We start from the raw sequence: 23,181 nt of genomic DNA, 5'->3' as shown, positions 1-23,181 counted from the left end.
GACTGTCTTCAGTACTGTGACACTCTAGGTCCCCTGAGCCAGGGAGCACCAAACCAGAGGAGTAACAGGATCTGCTGCCACTGAGAGCTGTGAGCTAATGTGAAGAGGAGTGCAGGAGCACCACGGTGGGGCTGCGTAGTGCAGTACCCCAGTTCTATGTCACAGAGCTCAGACTCCCCAACAAGTGTACCCTATAGATAGACCAGTCTCAATCCTCGATCCTCAGCCCTACAGCCCTGAGCTTGTTGCCCAAGGGCCTCATCAGCCTCGTTTCCCTGCCTATGTAGCAGTCACAGGTGAAACCCGCCAGTGACGGGACCACTCCTTTGGCCTGACGTCCCTGGTAGTTTGGGGATGCGGCATGCACTGACAGGGTCTCTGGAAAGCCCGTTAGATCTGTGGGCCAAGGAGAGCAAGGAAGCAGGCTGCCACACTTGACTTGAGAGCCTTCAAGTCAATGACGAAGGCCTCTGGTGCTTACATTTTGGAGGGGTTGGGAGCTGCACCACATCCATACTCAGGGCTTACTCCCGGCTCTGCACACAGGGAGCATTCCCAGCAGGGCTTGGGGCCCATATGCAGTCAGTGTTTTTAGGGAACAGTGGTTGCCTCCTCTCCTCTCCCTCTCCCTCTCCCTCTCCCTCTCCCCTCCCCTCCCCCCTCCCTCCCTCCCTCCCCCACCCTCCCTCCCCTTTATCATATTCCTTCCTTCTGGCAATTATCTTTCAACTCTTCCTAAGTGGCATTCAAAGGAGATGAACGTAGACAATCAAAGACAGCCAGGCATGAACCCTACCCTGACTTTCAGTGGTAGGGAAGATAAGGCCAACCTAAAAGAGATAAATGCCTGTAAGGACAGGGAGTAACACACCAGGATGCCTGAGAACGTCAGCTGGAAGAGCTACTTTTCAGTAGATTGCTTGGTCAGGAAGATAAAGTCTTGGTTAGATGCACAGGACTAGTTCATGGGCTACACACGAGTCAGCCTCTGCCACAGGTGGGTTCCTTGGAAGCTCATAGTTGTTATTGTATTTGGAAAGGCAAACAGCTTACAGTGGGGTGGAGGAGCTTCTGTAAAAACCTATCCACACATCCCTTAGAGGTCCAGCTCCTTTCCCCAGCACCCATATTCAAAGCTAGTGCTGAATCTGCCACAGTAATGAAGAACCCATAAGTTGCCTAGCCAACAACTGACACTGATTCAGATGTTTGTACAGGGACCTGAGCAATAGCACAATGGGCAGGGTGTTTGCTTTGCATGTGGTTGACCCAGTTTTAATCCTTGGCATCCCATATGCCGCCCCCAGCCTGCCAGGAATAATTCCTGAGCTCAGAGCCGGAAGTAACCACCCTAGGTGTGGTCCAAAAATCCAAAATAAGGAGCCGGACTGATACCACAGTGGTAGGGCATTTGCCTTGCATGTGACTGACCTAGGATGGACCTAGGTTCAATCCCTGGCATCCCATATGATCCCCAAGCCAGGAGCGATTTCTGAGTGCATAGCCAGGAGTAACCCCTGAGCATCACCAAGTGTAGCCCAAAAACCAAGTCCCTCCCCCCCAAAATGTTTGCAAAACTTTATGCCTGAGATCCTAGGTTCAATCCAGGGCATTACCAAAACAAAAACTGAAAAAGAAAGAAAGGGGAGGGGGAGGGGACAGCACAGCAGGTAGGGTACCTTGCCTTGAAGGCTGAAGACCCAGGTCTGATTCCCAGCACCCCATATGGTCTCCTGTGCCCTCAGGTGTGATCCTTGAACACCACTGGATGTGGCCCAATAACAGACAAAGTTTACTGAATAAACTATATTGCTACATAAGCTCTTGATCAATGGAAAGAACTTACAAGACCTGCTAAGAATTTGCAAGGTCTATTTGCAAGGAGAGACAGCATAGAGGTAGAGCATTTGCCTTGCATGCAGAAGGACGGTGGTTCGAATCCTGGCATATCATATGGTCCCCTGAGCCTGACAGGAGCTATTTCTGAGCATAAAGCCAGGAGTAACCCCTGAGCGCTGCCGGGTGTAACCCCCCCCCCAAAAAAAAAAAAAAAAAAGAATTCACAAGGTCTGACGAGACCTGCCTTCCTACGAAAGCCCTGCTGGGCCTGACACCAAATCCTGCCTTGGAGTGGATTCCCTACCCCACCCCTATAAGAAGAACTCTGCTGTCAGGAGAACAAGACTTTGAACCAGAAAGCGTGAGCCTGCACTTATGGCTGCAGTACTGGGCAAAGCATCAAGCGTCACCAAATCTAGCTAGTCTCTGGCAGTGCTTTGGAGTTACTCAGTGTTCTCAGGGGTCAGAGATACAATCCTAGACTTTCTGATGCAAAGCAAGTTCTTTATATTCCGAGTCTCTATCCAGCCTGACATGCTTAATATTTTAAGTTGTTTCCATTGAAGAGGCACAGACAGGGCCGGAGTGATAGCACAGCGGTAGGGCGTTTGCTTTGCACTCTGCCGACCCAGACAAACCCAGGTTCGATCTCTGGCATCCCATATGGTCCCTCGAGCCTGCCAGGAGCAATTTCTGAGTGCAGAGCCAGGAGTAACCCCTGAACATCACAAATCCTAGTCTTACACAGTCCTTGAGGTATGTGGGAAAATGCCAGCCAATGTTACAGAAAAATAAAAATAAAATAAGTGAGAGCCATAAAACCAACGTGACAAACAAAACAAAACAAAACAACTCACACGTTAGATGCACCCTTGACCTGACTTAGGAAAATGGCTTTCCTGGTTTCAGCTGCTCTGTATCCCAGCATTGCTTACAACTACCAGCTCTGTCTTCCCCATGGACACACACTCAGTGTATGGAGAAGAAACTGGGGGTGGGTTGAGGGTGGGGCCACCTGTGACCTCCCTGGGCCCCGACTCACCCGCCTTCACTCTCCACATCCGTGTAGCCAGCTCCAGACGTGGCGGTGAAGTAGATGGAGCTGGAACCAGTGGAGTCGCTCCTCTCACGGGCAAAGGGGAACCTTCTCCGCCGGCCTACTCGCTGGTTCTCTTCCAAGTGGGATCTGAAAAACAGGTCCCTTTCCTTTCTCGAGGGTATCTGGGTGCCCTCAGCCTCTTTCCCTAATATAAGGGGATCTTTTCATCAAAGGGCCAAGAGAGGAGATAATCTTGGGTGCCTGCCCCTAAGAAAACAAGGAGTCACAGGAACCAAGGAAGTTAGAATTAAGCACTTTAGCAGTCAATGCAAACTAAGGGACCCCAAAGCAGCAAAGAACTTGTTGAAGGTAAAGGAGCAAAGTGAATGGGGTCTTCCTGAAATGTCTTCCTATTAACAATGGCTAAGATTCATCTGAGCTGAAGAAGCAATCTAGGAGGGTCAAGTTGGGGGGGAGGGGCAGAAACAAAGCAGGAGAAGAGGCAGTATTACTCACCGGACCTCCCCAATAATCTCCCCTGCCAGCCCCTGCAGGCTGCTCTTCAGCTCCTCCACCTCCCGCCGCAGGGCCACCAGACTGCTCAGCACGAAGTCCAGGCGGTCCAGTACCTGCACCTGCCCTGCTTCCGAGAGGCTGGAGAGCACAGCGGCATCTCCAGCCTCCCCAGGGACGGCCCGCAGCTGCCGCACTGAGGGAAGAACAGGGAACATGAGGGCTTAGGAAAGATGCACCCAAAAGTCCAGAAACTGGGCATTTGTGTTGCATGCATCAACCTCTGTGATTTGATCTGGGACCCTGCATAGTCGTTTCCCCCACTCCCAGCACCAGAGCACCACCAGGAGTAACCCCTGAGTCTCATCAGGTGTGGCCCAGAAAACAAGAGGAAAGAAATCTTCATTCAGTGTTATCAAACCAGAGAGAATGAGAAAAACTGTGGGGGGGGGGGGGTGGGTGGGTGGGTGGGTGGGGTGGGGGTGGGGGAATATATCATCCCAGCCCCATTGGAAAAACATGGATTTCCAAGCCCTTCAGGACAAGAGTTGAGCACTGGTAACCCTTATCCTTAATGAAATATTAGCAATGTTGCCTCAGGCAACTGGACTGGAAAATGTGAAAACAAAAAAAAAACAAGGAAGATGGTGCCAAATATCTTGGTGAGTATAGATCTGTGAAAGGAATCTAGTAGCATTCTTGGCTAGATGACAATATGCACCCCACAATATTTAAGAACACAGAGAAAAGAAGATCCCTGGGAACTCAGTCACTTTTTCCAGCGACAACAGAAGAAAGAAATACTACTAAGCATTACAAACAAGTGAACAAAAAAGAAGAAAGAAAGGCTACCAGGTTATAAAATACAAGGAGCTGCAAGCCAAGCTTCTAAAACAAACTTTTTCAAATTATTTGGCATTTTAATAAGAGAAAGGATGCATTCCTAGTAAACATGGGCTAAGAATGATGAGTGAATCTCTATCACAGGAACTTGCAGGGCAGGATTTAAAGCAGCTATAGATACTTTGCTCGAATGAGCTAACATCAAAAGTCTGCAGGGGTCAAAGATAAGCACAGGGATGAAGGCACTGGCCTTGCATGTAGCCAGCATGATTTAATCCCTAGTACTCTGGGCCCACCATGAGGTAGGACAAAACTGGAAGTAACAGAACCAGGAATAGACCCCAGAACTTCTAAGTTTGACTTACCCAAAGAAAAGATTTTGCATACTTAAAGCACTGTTTCAGAGGCTGGAGAGGTGGCGCTAGAGGTAAGGTGTCTGCCTTGCAAGCGCTAGCCAAGGAAGGACCGTGGTTCGATCCCCCGGCGTCCCATATGGTCCCCCAAGCCAGGGGAGATTTCTGAACGCTTAACCAGGAGTAACCCCTGAGCATCAAACGGGTGTGTCCCAAAAATAAAAAATAAAAAAAAATAAAAAAAAGGAAATAAAGCACTGTTTCAACTGCAAATGGCTTCGAGCCATACTTAGTTTCAGTTGCACTGAAAGCAATCCCAGCACCATGCTGTGGAAAGTCCACTGGACTAAGGGAACAGGCCAAACCCTGCCATTAAATTGCTCTGTGATAATCTCAGGAAAATTACACAATCATTTTGAATTGTGATTTCCTCATAAGGGGGAAAAAATAGCAATGTGGAGTAGAGAGTGTTCAAGTCCTTTCTAGTTCCAGTTGTAACAGTCAATCTTAATTGTATTACTATTTTTTTTGTGTGTGTGGTTTTTGGGTCACACCCGGCAGTGCTCAGGGATTATTCCTGGCTCCAGGCTCAGAAATTGTTCCTGGCAGGCACGGGGGACCATATGGGACGCTGGGATTCGAACCGATGACCTCCTGCATGAAAGGCAAACGCCTTACCTCCATGCTATCTCTCCAGCCCCAAGTATTACTATTTTTTTAGTCTAGGGCTACATCTGGCAGTGTTCAGAGTACCATGTGATGCCAGGATGTTCAGTCAGTCCTCACCTTTTTAAACTATCTCCAGGCTCCAAATAATTTGTTTGTTTTTTGTCTGTTTGTGGGCCACACCTGGTGGTGCTCAGGGGTGACTTCTGGCAAGCTCGGGGGACAATATGGGATAAGAGGGGTCGAACCTGAGTCAGCAGAGTTCAAGATGAACGCCATACTCATTGTACTATCTTGCTCTAGCCCCCAGGCCCCAAATCTTTTGTGTGTGTGTGTGTGTGTGTTTGTGTGTGTGCTAGGCCACATCCAACAATACTCTACTCAGGGCTTACACTGGCTCTGACTTAAAGAATTACTCCTCACGGTGCTCGGGGGACCAACCATAGGCAGTGTCAAGAGCAACCGAACCTGGACGGCGTATCCCACCGTCCTCGGTCACTTGCCCAAAATCTTAAGACGTCTTTCAACTCTCTCGAGACTGGTTCTTTCTCTTTTCCTTTTCTGCTGGAGTCTTTCGCCATTCATCGTCCCGCCCAGGATGAAGCGTGGGCCTTTTTCTCTGGGGGATGTACTGGATGGCCAAAGCTAAACGTGAAGAGGCTACTCTCTTTTGCAAACGGGTGAGACGGGGCCGGAGAGATAGCACGGAAGTAGGGAGTTTGCCGTGCATGCATGCACCAGGACGGTGGTTCGAATCCCAGAGGGCACCCCATGTACATGGTCCCCCCTGGAGCCTGCCAGGAGCGATTTCTGAGCATAGCGAGCCAGGAGGAACCCCCAAGAACCAAAACGGGCGAGGCGACCCGGGGGCCCCCTCCTGGTGCTGCCCCAATTGCTAAGGGAAGCCGGGACCTCCTCCATCCTACCCTGGGGCCCAGGCTCGGCCGTGCGCGCGCAGTCCGGGGCGTCGGGCAGGGGCAGGGGCAGGCTGCGGCTGCGGCTGCGGCTGCGGCTGCGGCTCCGACTCCGGTTCCACCGGCGGCTGCCGAGGGCGCACAGGACCCCCACGCCCGCGGCGGTGGCGGCGCCCAGCACCAGGCCCAGGCCCAGCCGGACGCGGCCGCCGCCCCAGGCCCCGAGCGGAGAAGACATGCTGCGCCTGCAAGGGGGCAGAGGGACGGGAGGGGTCAGCTCGCCCAGCCCCGGGGGCCCACCCCTCCGCCGGCCCGCCAGGCTCCTCCGCCCGCGCCTCCTTCCGCCCGCCGCTGATGCCACAATCGGGGCGCCCCGGCCGCTGCCTTCCCGGCGGAGGGCTCCCGGACCCGCTCACCTGCAAGCATGGCAGCAGCAGCCTCCCGGGCGCGCTGTCGGGGCCCGTGACGTCACTGGACGGCGCCTCCAGTTCCGCGCAGGGAAATGACGAGAGCCCCGCCCCCGGTGGGAAACGATCGGAGGTCCCGCCCCTCGGTGGAGTGGGCGGGGTCAGGAGGCAGAGCGGCGGAGAGATTGGGGGATGATCATCGAAAACCCCGCCCCCTAGTTGAGTGGGCGTGGTCAGGAGGCAGAGCGATAGGGAGATGACCGAGAGCCCCGTCTCCCTCCAGTGGGCGTGGCCAGGGCAGAGCGATTGGGGGATGATCGAAGGTCCCGCCCTCTAGGGGAGTGGGCGTGGTCAGGAGGCAGAGCGATAGGGAGATGACCGAGAGCCCCGCCTCCCTCCAGTGGGCGTGGCCAGGGCAGAGCGATTGGGGGATAATCGAAGGTCCCGCCCTCTAGGGGAGTGGGCGGGGTCAGGAGGCAGAGCGATAGGGAGAGATTGGGAGATGACCGCAAGTCCCGCCCCGGTGGGCGGGGTCAGGAGACAGCAGCGAGAGAGAGACTAGGAGTCTTCCCCCGCCCCCTTTCCTCAGAAACTACTCCTGAGGGCGTTTGCCTTGCACGCTGCCAACGCAGGTTCGATCCCCAGCATCCCATATGATCCTGATTTCTCCCCACGAGCCTGAGCACAGAGCCAAGAGTAAGTCCTGAGCAAGCATTGCCGGTGTGGCCAAAAAAAATCCTAAATAATTGTTTAAAAACGTTTTTAAAAAGAAAAATTACTCCAGGCCTTGGGGGAATCTTAGCCAAGCCAGCTACTTGCAAGGCAAATGCCCTACCCTCTAACCCCAAAGTGTGAGAGGGGGTTGTTAAATCCTGAAACCCTAAAGCTAAAACTATAGCCAGTCACAATAAGCATATACAAGCTTGTAAGGTGAGAATGAGCAGTTGTCAAATCAATCCCCTTTTTGAAGTAGGGACAAGCACAGGTTGTTCTCACCAAGGTGGGCCCAACAAGATGTGGGCTAGTGCCCCTCAGAACACCCAGGGGAGAGAATGTGCCCACCAATATGGCCAGAGATGGCAAAATAATTTAACAATAAGAGGTTAAGATTATGACACGTAGGTTCCAGCAAAACTACCAAGTATGCTTAGAATAGATATCAGGTGGCTGTTTGAAATGTTAAGCGAATGTTAAGATTGTAACCATATATGAATATTTGATTTGGGGTCCTTGTCAAAGGTCCACTGTGTTGGGCAGGCATAGACCTCAGCTAGTTAGAAATTAAATCTTCCAGGGGCCGGAGAGATAGCATGGAGGTAAGGTGTTTGCCTTTCATGCAGAAGGTCATCGGTTCGAATCCCGGCGTCCCATATGGTCCCCTGTGCCTGCCAGGAGCAATTTCTGAGCATGGAGCCAGGAGTAACCCCTGAGCACTGCCGGGTGTGACCCAAAAACCACAAAAAAAAAAAAAAAAAAAAAAAAAAAAAAAAGAAATTAAATCTCCCTCTTGCTGTTATTACATTATCAAGGCTGGTTTCTGAGTTCCGCACTGTGGGGAAAGCTTGATTCTAGACCTAACAGAAATTGGGAGTCTTGGGGCCGGGCGGTGGCGCTGGAGGTAAGGTGCCTGCCTTACCTGCGCTAGCCTAGGAGACGGACCGCGGTTCGATCCCCCGGCGTCCCATATGGTCCCCCAAGCCAGGAGTGACTTCTGAGCGCATATAGCCAGGAGTAACCCCTGAGCGTCACCGGGTGTGGCCCAAAAACCAAAAAAAAAAAAAAAAAAAAAAAAAAAGAAATTGGGAGTCTTATTGGACTGAACACTTGAGCCCACTAGGTCTGGCCTTTTCTAGGCTTCAGTGCTCACCAGTCACACCAGATCATATCTGTTCCCGGAATATGTGCACCTTCCTTCACATCTACACACATACAGCTCTTTCCTGAACACTGTCAACAGCTCATTTTATTTGATGTTAACTTAATTTAATAGATGATACATATTTATAATTAAACCATATACTAAGCACTAAACAACAGCCAGCGCCATTTTGCTATTAAAATCAATCATTGGCTGTCCACAACTTCATCAACTGACTCTTAAAAACTCATCGATGAGAGGCTGGAGAGATAGCATGAGGTGAGGCATTTGCCTTGCATGCAGAAGGATGGTGGTTCGAATCCCAGCATTCCATATGGTCCCCCGAGCCTGCCAAAAGCAATTTCTGAAAGTAGAGCCTGGAAGAACCCCTGAGCGCTGCCAGGTGTGACCCAAAAAAAAAAAAAAAAAAAAAAAAAAACCTCATTGATGAGGGGCCAGAGAGATAGCATGGAGGTGAGGTGTTTGTCTTGCATGCAGAAGGTCGGTGGTTCAAACCCAGCATCCCATACGATCCCCTGAGCCTGCCAGGAGCCATTTCTGAGCATAGAGCACGGAGTAACCCCTGAGGTGTGAAACAAAAACAAAAACAAAACAAAACAAACAAACAAACAAAAAACCTTATCAATAAAAAGTGGTTGGAAGAATCAAGCAATCAGTAGAGCTTTGCTTAGGGTGCAAGAGGCCTATTTTGTTCCAAACTTCTCTGTGACCCAAAAGAACAAAAACAAAAAACAAGGGGCTGGTGAGGTGGCGCTAGAGGTAAGGTGTCTGCCTTGCAAGCGCCAGCCAAGGAAGGACCACGGTTCGATCCCCGGTGTCCCATATGGTCCCCTCAAGCCAGGGGCAATTTCTGAGCACTTAGCCAGGAGTAACCCCTGAGCATCAAATGGGTGTGGCCCCCCAAAACAAAAACAAAACAAAACAAAAAAAGAGCAAAACAAAAGGACAGGGAGATGGGTCACAGGCCTAGAGCATAGGTATGACAGAGTCTGGATTTGAAGCCTTAAGCACCCTAGTACCCAAGCATCAGTAGCTGTGACCCAAAAACAAAAATTGTTTTAAAAGCAAAATCTGGGACCAGAGTGATAGCGCAGCAGTAGGGCATTTGCTTTGCACGTTGATGACCTAGGATGGACCTGGGACAGACCCAGGATGAACCCAGGTTTGATCCCCAGCATCCCATATGGTCCCTCAAACCTGTCAGGGGTGATTTCTGAGCACAGAAGTAACCCCTGAGCGCCACAGGTGTGGCCCAAAAAAACAAAAAAAAAAAAGATTACTTTAATAATAATTTACTTTCTTTCCCTCCCAGGGAACCCAAGACCATAGTGTTAATTGTATGAACTCAGTGCATCAAAGATAAAACATTTGCTCTAGGCAGGTTACACCAAGGAGAGAGAGAGAGAGAGAGAGAGAGAGAGAGAGAGAGAGAGAGAGAGAGAGAGAGAGAGAGAAGAGAAGAGAAGAGAAGAGATAGAGAGGAGAGAGAAGAGAGAAGAGAGAAGAGAGAGAGGAGAGGAGAGAGAGGAGAGAGAGGAGATAGAGGAAGAGAGAGGAGAGAGAGAAAAGAGATAGAGAGAAAGAGAGAGAGAGGAGAGAGAGCGAGCGCTGGAGCATGTACTTTGCATGCAGGATAATATGGAGTGACCCCTGAGCACTGCAGGATGTGGCCAACAAGCAAGCAAAAAGATTCTGTTTAATTAGTATCTTTCTTTCTCTTTTATTGGGAAGTGGTTTAAGCCACACTCGGTGATGCACAGATCTTACTCCTTTCTTCTGGCTGTGTTCAGGGGTCACTCTTGGAAGGCTTGAGCACTAGATGGGGTGCTAGAGATCAAACCCAAGTTGGATTCATGCAAGACAGGCAACATACCTATTGTGCTGTCTCTATGTCCCCTCTATCAGTATCTCTGGAGCTATGCTAAGGAATTACGATCCTCTTGGCAGGTATAGGTGCATGTAGCATTTTTCCATATTTCATTCACTCTAATGCATTATGCGTTTCTTTTGTAGTAAATGTATTAGCCTTATTTTGTTGGGAACAAGAACTCATTTCCTCTGAGAAAAGACCACAACATTGGTGGAGTTAATCTCTTTATCTTTCTCTGCTCCTGTCCCTCAGGTACCTCTGCTCCATTTGGTTCTACGGCTCTTTGCTTTTTTGTTTTGTTTTGTTTTGTCTTTTGTTTTGTTTTGTTTTTCGGGCCACACCCATTTTGTTTCTTTGTTTTGTTTTGTCTTTTGTTTTGTTTTGTTTTTCCGGGCCACACCCATTTGATGCTCAGGGGTTACTCCTGGCTAAGGGCTCCTCGGCCCCTGCTTTCAAGTCTTTAAAACCCAATTGGCCTCATGCTTCCAGCGTGGGGTAGGCTCCAGGCACACTTTGTCTCCACCCCCCTGCCGCTTAGCATCATTCTAAGTCAGGCCATTCAGAAAAGCTGAACAGGGACTGGAGTGGTGGGCAGGCAGTAGGGCGTTTGCCTTGCATGTGCTAACCTAGGACGAACAGTGTTTCAATCCCTGGGCATCCCATATGGTCCCCCATGCCAGGAGCAATTTCTGAGTGCATAGCCAGGAGTAACCCCTGAGTATCAGCAGGTGTGGCCCCAAAACCATAAAAAAAAAAAAAAGCTAGGGGCCGGGCGGTGGCGCTGGAGGTAAGGTGCCTGCCTTACCTGCGCTAGCCTAGGAGACGGACCGCGGTTCGATCCCCCGGCGTCCCATATGGTCCCCCAAGCCAGGAGCGACTTCTGAGCGCATAGCCAGGAGTAACCCCTGAGCGTTACCGGGTGTGGCCCAAAAACCAAAAAAAAAAAGCTAAACGGAGGAAGCAAGAAGAGAAGGAATGTCCTGTCACTTTGATAATAAAACACTAAGTTTTAGAGAAGGCCATTATATATATGGAAAATATATTTAAGCAGGCTGAGAAGATATGTCAGATAAATTGATTGTGGCAGAGGGCAAAGGCAGAGGAACAAATCAAGCAGAGGAATTCATTTCCCTCTGGATATTAAAGATGTTATCTGGCAGGCCCAAGGCTGCCAGGCAATCACGGGTGGGTGATTCAGAATGGAGCACAATATCTTTGGCTGCATCTACAGACCAATTCTGCAAACGCAATCAAGCCCTGGTAGCCTGCGCTGCTGTGTCTGTCTGTATCCTCAACAGCCCAGCTTGAGAGAGTAGAGTGGACCTTTGGATCTGCTCAGAACCAGGGAAGCCTCATTTGCAAGTACTCCAAGAGAAGAAACAAGCAAATGGTGTCACAGCATTTGTGTCATTTAGTGTCATTGACATTAATTTTTTTTTTGGTTTAGGCCACACCCAGCGTTGCTCAGGGGTTACTCCTGGCTGTCTGCTCAGAAATAGCTCCTGGCAGGCATGGGGGACCATATGGGACACCGGGATTCGAACCAACCACCTTTGGTCCTGGATCGGCTGCTTGCAAGGTAAACACCACTGTGATATCTCTCCGGGCCCTGTCATTGACATTAAAAACACTTTGTTAGGGGCCAGAGTGATTCCAATGAGTAGGTCATTTGCCTTGTATACAATCGACCGGGGTTTGATCTCTGGCATCCCATATGGTTCCCCAAGCTTTTCTAGAGTAATTTCTGAGTGCAGAACAAGGAGCAACCTCTAGGCGCTGCTGGGTGTGGGCCAAAAACAAAAAAACAAAACAAACAAACAAAAAAAGTTTTGGGGGCCAGCGAGGTGGCGCTAGAGGTAAGGTGTCTGCCTTGGAAGCGCTAGCCAAGGAAGGACCTCGGTTCAATCCCCTGGCGTCCTATATGGTCTCCCCAAGCCAGGGGCAATTTCTGAGCGCTTAGCCAGGAGTAACCCTGAGCATCAAAAGGGTGTGGCCTGAAAAACCAAAAAAAAAAAAAAAGTTTTGTCTTTTTTATTTTTGTTTTTGTTTATAAGGCCAGATAATTAGTATAACAGGTAGGTCTCTCTCATTGCATGATCCCTAAAACTCTAAGCCTGCCATGAGTGATCCCTGAGTGCAGAGCCTGTAATAATCCCTGAGCACAGCTTATGGATAGGCAAAAAAAATATTTTATTACTTCTAAAAATTGTTCTGGGGCCAGAGAGATAGTATGGAGGTAATGGAGGTAGGGCATTTTCCTTGCATGCAGAAGGACGGGGGTTCCAATCCCGGCATCTCATATGGTCCCCCGAGCCTGCCCAGAGCGATTTCTGAGCATAGAAACAGGAGTAACCCCTGAGCGCTGCTGGGTGTGACCACCCCAAAAAATGTGAAAAAAATTGTTTTAAGGGAGCCAAAGTGATGGCGAAGCAGTTGGGCATTTGCCTTGCATGCAGCTGACCTAGGATAGACAACAATTTGATCCCCTAAGGTCCCATATGGTGTCCCAAGCCAGGAGCAATTTCTAAGTGCATACCCAGGGGTAACCCCTGAGCATTGCCAGGTGTGGCCCAAAAACCAAAAAAAATTTTTTTATATTGGGATTAGAGTAATAGTACAGGGTGTAGGGTGTTTGCCTTGCGTGTGATCAGAGTGTGATCCCCAGTACCCCGGATAGTCCCCCTAGCACCACCAGGAGTAAAACCTGAGCACATAGCCTGGAGTAACCCCTGAGCACCATTGGATGTGGCTCAAAAACAACAGCAGCAAAAAATTTATAGCACATGGATAAGATTAATAATACAGTTTTAGGGGGTAGAGAAATAGTACTATAGATAAGATGCTAGCCTTAAATGCAGCTGACCTGGTTCAAACTGATACCCTATATGGACCCCAGGCCTGAGTACAGAGCCAGCAGTAGTCCCTGAGTACAGACTCCACCCAAGGACTTCTGGGTGTTGTTTTTGTAAAGAAAAAATAAAGTCCAAAAAATAAAAATAAAAAAATAAAGAAGCATAAGTATATCTTTTCACCTGTATCCCTGCATCGCATCCTTCTTATCTTTGAACAATTCTACATGTCTGACCCCTCCTCCCTCTTCTTTCTCAGAACTGTTTCATACTCTGAATATTAATTTTTTTTGTTTGTTTTTGGATCACACCCAGTGGTGTTCAAGGGTTACTCCTGGTTCTGCTCTCAAAAATTGCTCCTGGCAGGCTCAGGGGACTATATAGGATCCTGGGATTCGAACCACCTTCTGTCCTGGGTCTGCTGTTTGCAAGACAAAAGCCCTACCGCTGTGCTATCTCTCCAGCCCCTGAATATTCAATTTTTTTGGTGTTTGTTTTATATATGGTTCCTGGATCACACCTGGCAGTGGTCAGGGGTTACTCCTGGCTTTTCGCTCAGAAATCGCTCCTGGCAAGCTCTGGGGACCATACGGGATGCCAGGGATCAAATCACTGTCCGTTCTGGGTTGGCCGTGTGCAAGGCAAATGCTCTATTGCCAAGCTATCTCTTCATTCCATTACTTTTCTTTTCTTTTCTTTTTTTTATATCTTTTTCCATTACTTTTCTATATAATTTGACATTTTATTTCTTTTTTTTTTGGGCCACACCCATTTGATGCTCATGGGTTACTCCTGGCTAAGCGCTCAGAAATCGCCCCTGGCTTGGGGGGACCATATGGGACGTCGGGGGATCGAACCGAGGTCCTTCCTTGGCTAGCGCTTGTAAGGCAAACACCTTACCTCTAGCACCACCTCTCCGGCCCCTTATTTCTTTTTTTTAATTTTTTATTTTTGGTTTTTGGGTCACACCCGGCAGCGCTCAGGGGTTCCTCCTGGCTCCACGCTCAGAAATCACTCCTGGCAGGCTCAGGGGACCATATGGGATGCCAGGATTCGAACCAGCTGCGGAGAGGCAGTCTCGAATTCTCTGCCCCCTCCCAAAATGAAAAATCCAAAACAACCATAATCGAACAGTGTTCAGAACATATACTCCTGACTCTATGCTCAGGGGGTCACTTCAGACAGTTCTGGGACCATTCGGTGTAGAGCATGTAGGAACCTGGGGCTCTTACATGCAAAGTATTCCAGCCCTTTGAGTCATCTCCCCAGTTTCTGAACATTCGCATTCGTTCTTTGTCAATTTACTAATTCAGGGGTAGAGGGACCGGAGCGGTGGCGCAGCAGTAAGGCGTTTGCCTTGCACCCGTCTGACCTAGGACGGACTGTGGTTCAATACCCCTGCGTCCTATATGGTCCCCCAAGCCAGGAGCAATTTCTGAGCGTTGAGCCAGGAGTAACCGCTGAGCGTCATCAGGTGTGGCCCAAAATTCAAAAAAAAAAAAAAAGGTGTAAAAACTACAGAATAATCTATTAAACAACAAACTTTAGAATTGCAATGTTCTATTTCCCTGACAGCTTTCCCTGAACCTGTTAAAGTGAGAGCCCTGGAAATGCAAATATGCCCTGAAGATGTTTTTTTAAGGACTGTGGAGGGAAAAGGTTAAAAGCTACTTTGCTTTGTTATTTAGAGAGACCCCTCTTAAGGCTGAGGATGTGACTCCATCCATGGCAGAGAATTCGAGACAGTCTCTCCGCAGCTGCATGGGAGGAAGGCAGCTGTGTTATACGTCCCTTTGCTCTGTGGTGTGTGTGTGTGTGTGTGTGTGTGTGTGTGTGTGTGTGTGTGTGTGTGTGTGTGTGTGTGTGTGTGCGCGCGTGTGTGTGTGTCCGTCCCGGACGGGTGGGTGGGTGGGCGGCGGGGTGCGCCGGGGGTTCACTCGGAGGGCGTCGGGGGTGGCGGGGGACTTGCAGGACTTTGGAACCTGTTGCTGTCAGGGTCAGCGACCAAGCGACCAAGCGCAAGGTCACCACGCGCGCCTGCTGTCCGTGCCAACCGGACTCGGGGTTCCAGGTCCCGGTGCGGGAGCGATTCCCAGCGCCGGTGGGAACGAGAGGTCCCCCTCGCGAGAGGGCCCCGCTGCTCGGGTGGGGGGCGGGTCCTGCCGGGTGGAGCTCCTCCCGGCGGCCGCGTCGGGCTGGTCGGTCGGTGGGTCGGACGCGCGGTGACAGCCGGATCGCCATGCCTTACCTGCTCGTCAGCACCCAGATCCGTGTGGTGAGTACCTGGGGGGCTCGGGACCGAACCCCAGACCCACCCGGAGGCCGCGCTTCCCCGGGCTAGCGGATCGCGCTCGACTCCGTGAGCTCGAGCCCATCCAAGGGCCTCCAAGGCCTCCTGGTAGTCCCACCTGTCAAAGGGTGTCCCATTCTCCGGGAAGGGACCCCAAACTCTGACTTTGCAAATACAGCATCACCTCCTTTCTTTTTTTTATTTTAATCTTTTTTTTTTTTTTTTTTTGGGTCACACCCGGCAGTGCTCAGGGGTTACTCCTGGCTTCATGCTCAGAAATTGCTCCTGGCAGGCACGGGGGACCATATGGGACGCTGGGATTCGAACCGATGACCTCCTGCATGAAAGGCAAACGCCTTACCTCCATGCTATCTCTCCAGCCCCTATTTTAATCTTGATTGATTGATTGGTTTTGGGGCCACACCTGCCGGCGCTCAGGGGTTAATCCTGGCTCTGCGCTCAGAAATCACTCCTGCCTGGCTCCTCAGGGGGGACTGTATGGGATGCTGGGAATCGAACCGAGTCCCTCCTGGGTTGGCCACATGCAAGGCAAATGTCCTACCGCTGTGCCATCTCTTCAACTCTATCAGCACCCTCTTTCTTCCTCCACCAATCTTCCTCCCTGCGGTACACTGGGCCTTTCTGCACAAGTAAACGAAAGGGGAAAAGGGGCAGAGAAAGAGAAAGGTGTGCCAAAGCACCTGTGCAGAGAGTCACTGCTGCCCAAAATTTTAGACGCTGCCGTGAACCTTAGGAGCTTTAGGAGTGAAAGGGAGACAGAAACGCCTGCTGGTGGAAAGGGCAAAGAAGAAAGCGAATTGAGTGGTGACAGAACGAACTTCAGCCAGGGGTCAGAATTCTTGCACCCCCCTCAGAAGAGCTCGGCTTGCCTGGCAGGTTCTTATCCCTCTTCATTGCAAAAGGAAGCAAAAATGTCACGCTCCTTTTCCTCCAGCTGCAAAAAGTGGGTGCAGTCAGACGCTCGGCAGAGGGAACACATCAGAAGAGGCGTTTTGGTTACCTTGCACAGCACCCAGATTGCTCAGCGCCAAGCACACCCACGTGATGTCTCAATCCTTGTTGTGATTCCTTTTTTTTTTTTTTTTGGCGGGGAGGGTCACACCCGGCACCACTCAGGGGTTACTCCTGGCTCTTCTGCGCTCAGAAATCGCTCCTGGCAGGCTCGGGGAACCATATGGGATGCTGGGAATCGAAGCACCATCCTGGATTAGCTGTGTGCAAGGCAAACGCCCTTCTGCTGTGTTATCTGTCTGGTCCCAGATGTGATTCCTGAACTCAGAGCCAGGATAAGCTCAGAGTGCCACCAGCTATGGAGAGAGAAAGGGGTGAGGTGGGAGAGGAGGGAGAGCGAGAGAGAGGGGGGAGAGAGAGAGAGAGAAAGAGAGAGAGAGAGAGAGAGAGAGAGAGAGAGAGAGAGAGAGAGAGAGAGAGAGAGAGAGAGAGTACCCCAGTGCCCTGCTAGCTTCAGAATGATGTGACTGGGTCAAAGATAAGGCCTTGCATGAAACGAACTTCAGTCCAACAGGGAATGGCCTCAAAACAAAACAAACAAAGAAAAGCACAGAATGATGCAACTGGGTCCCAGTCCATCTCCTCTGTCCCTTTCCACCTCCTATCAAGCTCCCAACTTCTTTGGGATAAAGGGAAGGGGGGCATCACGTAACAATGAGATATGGGCAGTACCCTAGGATAGTAGTTCCAGAACCAGTCACCTGAGTTATAGTTAAAATGAGACCATAGGGGTCAGAGAGATAGTATGGAGGTAACGTGTTTGCCTTGCATGCAGGACAGTGGTTCGAATCTTGGCACCCCATACGGTCCCCGGAGCCTGCCAGGAGCGATTTCTGAGCATAGGGCCAGGAGTGCTGCCCCTGAGTGCTTCCAGATGTGACCCAAAAACCAAAAATAAAATAAAATGAGACCCTGGGGGTCTCTTTCTGGACTCCTGACTCATTCTCTAAACCTGGAGCTTAGGATTTCTGTGATTCTCCACCCTGCCTTGAAGAACTTCCTGGGACTGAAACTATAGTACAGTGGGTAGAACACTTGCCTTGCATGTGGGCAACCTGAGTTCAATCTTCAGACCATATATTCCCCTAAGTCTGCCAGGAGTAATCCCTGAGTGCAGAGCCTGGTGAACCCCTGAGCACTTCTGGGTATGGCCCTAATATATATATTTTTGGGCCACACCCGGTGATTCTCAGGGGTTACAACTGGGTATGCACTCAGAAATCGCTCCTGGCTTGGGGACCATATGGGACTTCGGGGATTGAACTGCTGTCCATCCTAGGCTAGCGCATGCAAGGCAGACATGCCTTATGCCCTGTGCCACTGCTTTGGCCCCTGGCGCTAAAATATTTAAGAGCTTCCTTGGTATGTAATTCATACACCATCAAAATCACAAATTAAAATATGAAATACAGGGCCCGGAGAGATAGTACAGCGGCGTTTGCCTTGCAAGCAGCCGATCCAGGACCAAAGGTGGTTGGTTCAAATCCCGGTGTCCCGTATGGTCCCCCGTGCCTGCCAGGAGCTATTTCTGAGCAGACAGCCAGGAGTGACCCCTGAGCACTGCCGGGTGTGGTCCAAAAACCAAAAAAAAAAAAAAAAAAAAAAAAGAAATACAGGGACTGGAGCGATAGTGCAGTGGTAGGGTGTCTGCCTTGCACGCGGCTGACCCAGGACGGATCTTGGTTCGGTTCGATCTCCAGCATCCCTCATGGTCCCCTCGGGGCTGGAGAGATAGCACAGCGGCATTTGCCTTTCAAGCAGCATCCAGGACCTAAGGTGGTTGGTTCGAATCCCGGTGTCCCATATGGTCCCCCATGCCTGCCAGGAGCTATTTCTGAGCAGATAGCCAGGAGTAACCCCTGAGCACCACCAGGTGTGGCCCCAAAACAAAAAACCTCATGGTCCCCCACCAGGTGTGACCCCAAAACCAAAAATATAAAAAGAAATACAGAAATACTCTGTAGCATATTCAGAGTTCTAGAAGCTGGAAAGATAGTATAGTGAGTACCTTACATGTAGTCAGATTTTATTCTTGGCACAGCCAAGAGTGATTCCTGAGTGCAGAGCCAAACTAACCACTAAACATTGACAGGTGTGGCCCCCAAACAAACATAAAAAAAAAAAAGATTTCTGGGGGCCTTGCATGCAGCCGATCCAGGAGGGACAGTGATTCAAATCCCAGCATCCTATATGGTCCCCCAAACCTGGCAGGAGCGATTTCTGAGCACAGCACTTAGAGTAACCCCTGAGCACAACTGGGTGTGACCCAAAAAACCAAAACAAACAAAAAATACCACAACTCCCCCGCCCCCCCAAAAAACCCAGAGTTCTGCTATCAATATTATAACATTTCCATACCTTAAAAATAAACCCAGTCGGCTTGGAGAGATAGCACAGCGGTGTTTGCCTTGCAAGCAGCCGATCCAGGACCTAAGGTGGTTGGTTCGAATCCCGGTGTCCCATATGGTCCCCCGAGCCTGCCAGGAGCCATTTCTGAGCAGACAGCCAGGAGTAACCCCTGAGCAACGCCGGGTGTGGCCCCCCCCAAAAAAAAACAAAACAGGGCCTGGAGAGATAGCATAGCGGCGTTTGCCTTGCAAGCGGCCGATCCAGGACCAAAGGTGGTTGGTTCGAATCCCGGTGTCCCATATGGTCCCCCGTGCCTGCCAGGAGCTATTTCTGAGTAGACAGCCAGGAGTAACCCCTGAGCAATGCCGGGTGTGACCCAAAAAAAAAAAAAACAAAAAATAAAATAAATAAAATTGGGCCGGGAAGGTGGCGCTAGAGGTAAGGTGTCTGCCTTACAAGCGCTAGCCAAGGAACGGACCGCGGTTCGATCCCCCGGCGTCCCATATGGTCCCCCCAAGCCAGGGGCGATTTCTGAGCACATAGCCAGGAGTAACCCCTGAGCGTCAAACGGGTGTGGCCCAAAAACCAAAAAAAAAAAAAAAAAAAAAAAAAAAAAATAAACCCAGTGCTTGGGCTGGAGAGATAGCATTGTGGTAGACATTTGCCTTGCCTGCTCCTGAACTGGGATGGACCCAGGTATGATTCCTGGCATCCTGAGTGCAGAGCCAGGAGTAACCTCTGAGTGCAGCTGGGTGTGACCCCCCCAAAATAAAACCCCCAAAACCAAAATAAGAAACCCAGTCCAAAGCCTAGAGTGACAACACAGTAGGTAAGGAGCCTGTCTTACATGTGCCCAAGCCAAGTTCAATCCCTGGGGTCCCAAGTGAATCCTGGGTGCAGAGGTGGAGTAAACCACTGAGCACTACCCAGGGGCCCTTTCCAAAAATCCCTTGAGGCACACACACACAAAAACACACACAGAGAGAAAATCCGTCTATACACGGAATCTTAGGGGTTACACATTTTCCTCCATGTCCCCCAGGTGGAGGGGACCATTTATCTACTTCTGGTGGTAACATGTCTTTTCTTTTCTTTTTTTTTTTTTTTTTTTTGGTTTTTGGGCCACACCCGTTTGACGCTCAGGGGTTACTCCTGGCTATGTGCTCAGAAATCGCCCCTGGCTTGGGAGGACCATATGGGACGCCGGGGGATCGAACCGCGGTCCTTCCTTGGCTAGCGCTTGCAAGGCAGACACCTTACCTCCAGCGCCACCTACCCGGCCCCAACATGTCTTTTCTATGTGTTTCTGGCATTTGTAAAGTTTTCAGGTCCACTAGTTGTAGGGCAGCTTAGATCAGCACTTCATTCCTTTTTGCTACCAAGTAAGGTTTCATCATAGGGTCATGCAATTGGTCTCTCAGACCTCGAGGTTGTCCCTTGCTGGTCACAATGAGAAGTGTTCAGATGTGTTTGCACGGCTTTTCTCCAGGTGGTTCTGCAACATGCCTAGCATGAGGGGGCTGGTTCTCTGGTGGATGGAGATGGGAGGAAGCCCTTCTTGCTGGTAGATGGGCTCTGTCCCTGAGATTCCTCACACCTGCCTTCTAGGGCTGGCACATAGAAGGATGGGCCAGGCTGACCTCCCACCTCTGCTTGGCACCCGTCAGCAGCCTGAATAGATTTTATGTTGCAGGAGGTGGGACCCACCTTGGTGGGTGATGAATACTCCGACCCAGAGCTGATGCAGTATCTGGGGGCCACAAAAAGAAATGTCCTGGGAAATAACTTGTAAGTATCCATGGGGTTTCCACATATCTTCTCCCTTCAGCCGCTTAACTGCTTCCTTTTCACCAAGCCAGAGGCCAATGTCACTGCCTAGCCTCAAAGTCCTCTACTCTACCTGCATCCCTGGGCTTTGCTCTCTAGGGCCGGTTTTGCTGGAATCCCCCTTATACTCCCATTTTCTTTTTCTTTGTTTTGGTTTTTGAGTCACACCCAGCAGCACTCAGGGGTTACTCCTGGCTCTAGGCTCAGAAATCGCCCCCAGCAGGCTCGGGGGACCCTATGGGATGCCTGGATTCGAACCACCGTCCTTCTGCATGCAAGGCAAATGCCTTACCTCCTGGCTATCTCTCCGGCCCCTATACCCCCATTTTCCTTGAAAAATTCCCCACTGATCCTCCTTGCACAGCCTCTTAAGAGGGCTATCCTGGGCTGGCGTAATAGCACAGCAGTAGGGCATTTGCCTTGCATGAGTCCAACCCTGGACAGACCCCAGTTCAATTCCTGGTGTTCCATATGGTCACCAAGCCTACCAGGAGTAACCCAAGCACCACTGGGTGTGATCCAAATGAGGACTGACCTGACAGAAGGTGATAGGGTGAGAGTAAAGTGGGTAAGACATTGCTTGCCTTGCATGCTGCTGACCCAGGTTCAGTCCCTGCCATCCCATGTTATCCAAGAACCACCAGGAGTGATCCCTGAGGCCAAAGCCAGGATCCCTCCACATCACACCAGATGTAGCCTCCCAAAAGGGTAGGGACTTTTCTTTTTTTATTTCGCGATTTTTAGCAATGCTCAAAGATTACTCCTAGGGGCCAGAGAGATAGCATAGCGGTAGGGCGTTTGCCTTGCAAGCAGCTGACCCAAGATGGACGGTGGTTCAAATTCCGGCATCCCATATGGTCCCCCAGCCAGCCACAAGTGATTTCTGAGCACAGAGCCAGGAGTAACCCCTGAGCACTTCGGGTGTGACCCAAAACAAACAAAACCAAAAATCACTCCTAGAAGAGCTTGGGAAGGGGCCGGAGAGATAGCATGGAGGTAGAGCATTTGCCTTGCATGCAGAAGGCCGGTGGTTTGAATACCGGCATCTCATATGGACACCCGAGCCTGCCAGTAGCAATTTCTGAACGTAGAGCCATAAGTAACCTCTGAGTGCTGCCAGTATGACCCAAAAACAAACACAACAACAACAAAAAGAAGAGCTTGGGGGGCCCAGAGAGATAGCACAGTGGCGTTTGCCTTGCAAGCAGCAGATCCAGGACCAAAGGTGGTTGGTTCAAATCCCGGTGTCCCATATGGTCCCCTGAGCTTGCCAGGAGCTATTTCTGAGCAGACAGCCAGGAGTAAACCCTGAGCACCACCGGGTGTGGCCCAAAAACCAAAAAGAAAAAAAAAGAAAAAAAAAAAGAGCTTTGGGGAACCATATGGGGTGCTGGGGACTAAAACCTGGGTCAGCTGTGTGCAAAGCAAGCACTTTAACTCCTGGGCTTTCTCTCTGGCTCCATCCATTCATCTCTCAGTTTCATCCAAGCAAGGTGTGCAGAAACAGAACAGGCAGCATTGGTCCTATGAGGCAGGAGGAACTCCTGAGAAGGAACTCCTGCCAGGGAGCCTCTGTTCAAGCAGGGTGAACTAGCAAGTAAACCCCAGCCCCAACAGCACCTGCTGGCCACAGGCATTTGTCTCAAATTGCCAAGCTTGGGGCTTGAGCACTTCACCCCCTACATGCCCTCCAAAACTCTGGAAACAAGGCACCAAGACTTCTCCAGGTGGGGAGGTAACAATCACATTGAACCTGGGTAGGCTGCATGCAAAGCAAGTGCCCTACCTGCAGTATACTATCACTCGAGCCTCAAGGCTTCCACTTTGGGCCTGAGCTTGGGAAAGCTCCTTAGTCCCTTCAGGCCTTCTTCTCATAAACAAGGACACTAGGGGGACCTCAGGATTGCTGGGAGAAGGGCTGGGGCTGTGCTGTCAGCAGGACCCTGAACTTCATGACTAGGTGGTTTGTTCCATGCAGTGTTCATCTCTGGGAAAGCCTAGCTCTGTGGGGTGTTTGTGGTGTCCAGGCCTCACCAGACCCTCTTTCCTTCTCTTCACAGTAGCGAGTACTATGTCAACGACCCTCCTCGCATAGTCCTGGACAAGCTGGAACGCAGGGGTTTCCATGTGCTGAGCATGACAGGGGTGGGCCAGACGTTGGTTTGGTGCCTGCACAAGGAGTGACAGTTCCCAGAGGAGCCAACAGGCACCTTTCCTTTGGAGTGGTGGTCCGGGGCCCCCACCCCATGCCCCTGCCTCACTCACTCACAGCCCTACCCCCTTTGATCCCGGATCAGCGTTTTCCTTGGTGTGACACCATTTCTCGACACCAGTTGGGAGCCCCCTGAAGCCTTCCCAGCCTCAGGTCTGCTCCAAGGGTCCTACAGAAGCCATGTTGTGGGGCCAGGTTGAGGGTTGGAAAGAGCCAGGTAGGCCGCGCCTGGCCAGGAGCTGGGCAGACAGGTCCCGAGTCGTTGTTCCCAGCTAATAAAGGGCTGTGATGAGTGGTTG

The 23,181-nt window shown here is 50.6% G+C and overlaps 2 protein-coding genes across 2 annotated transcripts in view; one reads left to right on the top strand and one right to left on the bottom strand.

Moving 5' to 3' along the window:
- RMDN3 (regulator of microtubule dynamics 3) overlaps positions 1-15,413 on the bottom strand; it is a 23,751-nt gene extending 8,338 nt beyond the window's left edge. Inside the window, exons 1-5 of the mRNA XM_049781715.1 lie at positions 15,138-15,413; positions 6,468-6,907; positions 6,180-6,412; positions 3,395-3,587; positions 2,882-3,025 (exon numbers count right to left, since the gene is read on the bottom strand). Of these exons, the coding sequence (XP_049637672.1) occupies positions 2,882-3,025; positions 3,395-3,587; positions 6,180-6,412; positions 6,468-6,907; positions 15,138-15,413 (1,286 nt within the window). The remainder of the gene's footprint in view (positions 1-2,881; positions 3,026-3,394; positions 3,588-6,179; positions 6,413-6,467; positions 6,908-15,137) is intronic.
- On the top strand, positions 15,375-23,181 carry GCHFR (GTP cyclohydrolase I feedback regulator). Its single transcript, XM_049781496.1, has 3 exons — positions 15,375-15,447; positions 20,537-20,631; positions 22,731-23,181. The coding sequence occupies exons 1-3, from the start codon at positions 15,412-15,414 to the stop codon at positions 22,852-22,854; spliced, it is 255 nt and encodes an 84-aa protein (XP_049637453.1). The 5' UTR covers positions 15,375-15,411; the 3' UTR covers positions 22,855-23,181.

Source organism: Suncus etruscus, chromosome 10, assembly GCF_024139225.1.
Source record: "Suncus etruscus isolate mSunEtr1 chromosome 10, mSunEtr1.pri.cur, whole genome shotgun sequence".
In the NCBI taxonomy this organism is placed as follows: Eukaryota; Metazoa; Chordata; class Mammalia; order Eulipotyphla; family Soricidae; genus Suncus; species Suncus etruscus.
This window is presented reverse-complemented; position numbering and strand designations above follow the sequence as displayed.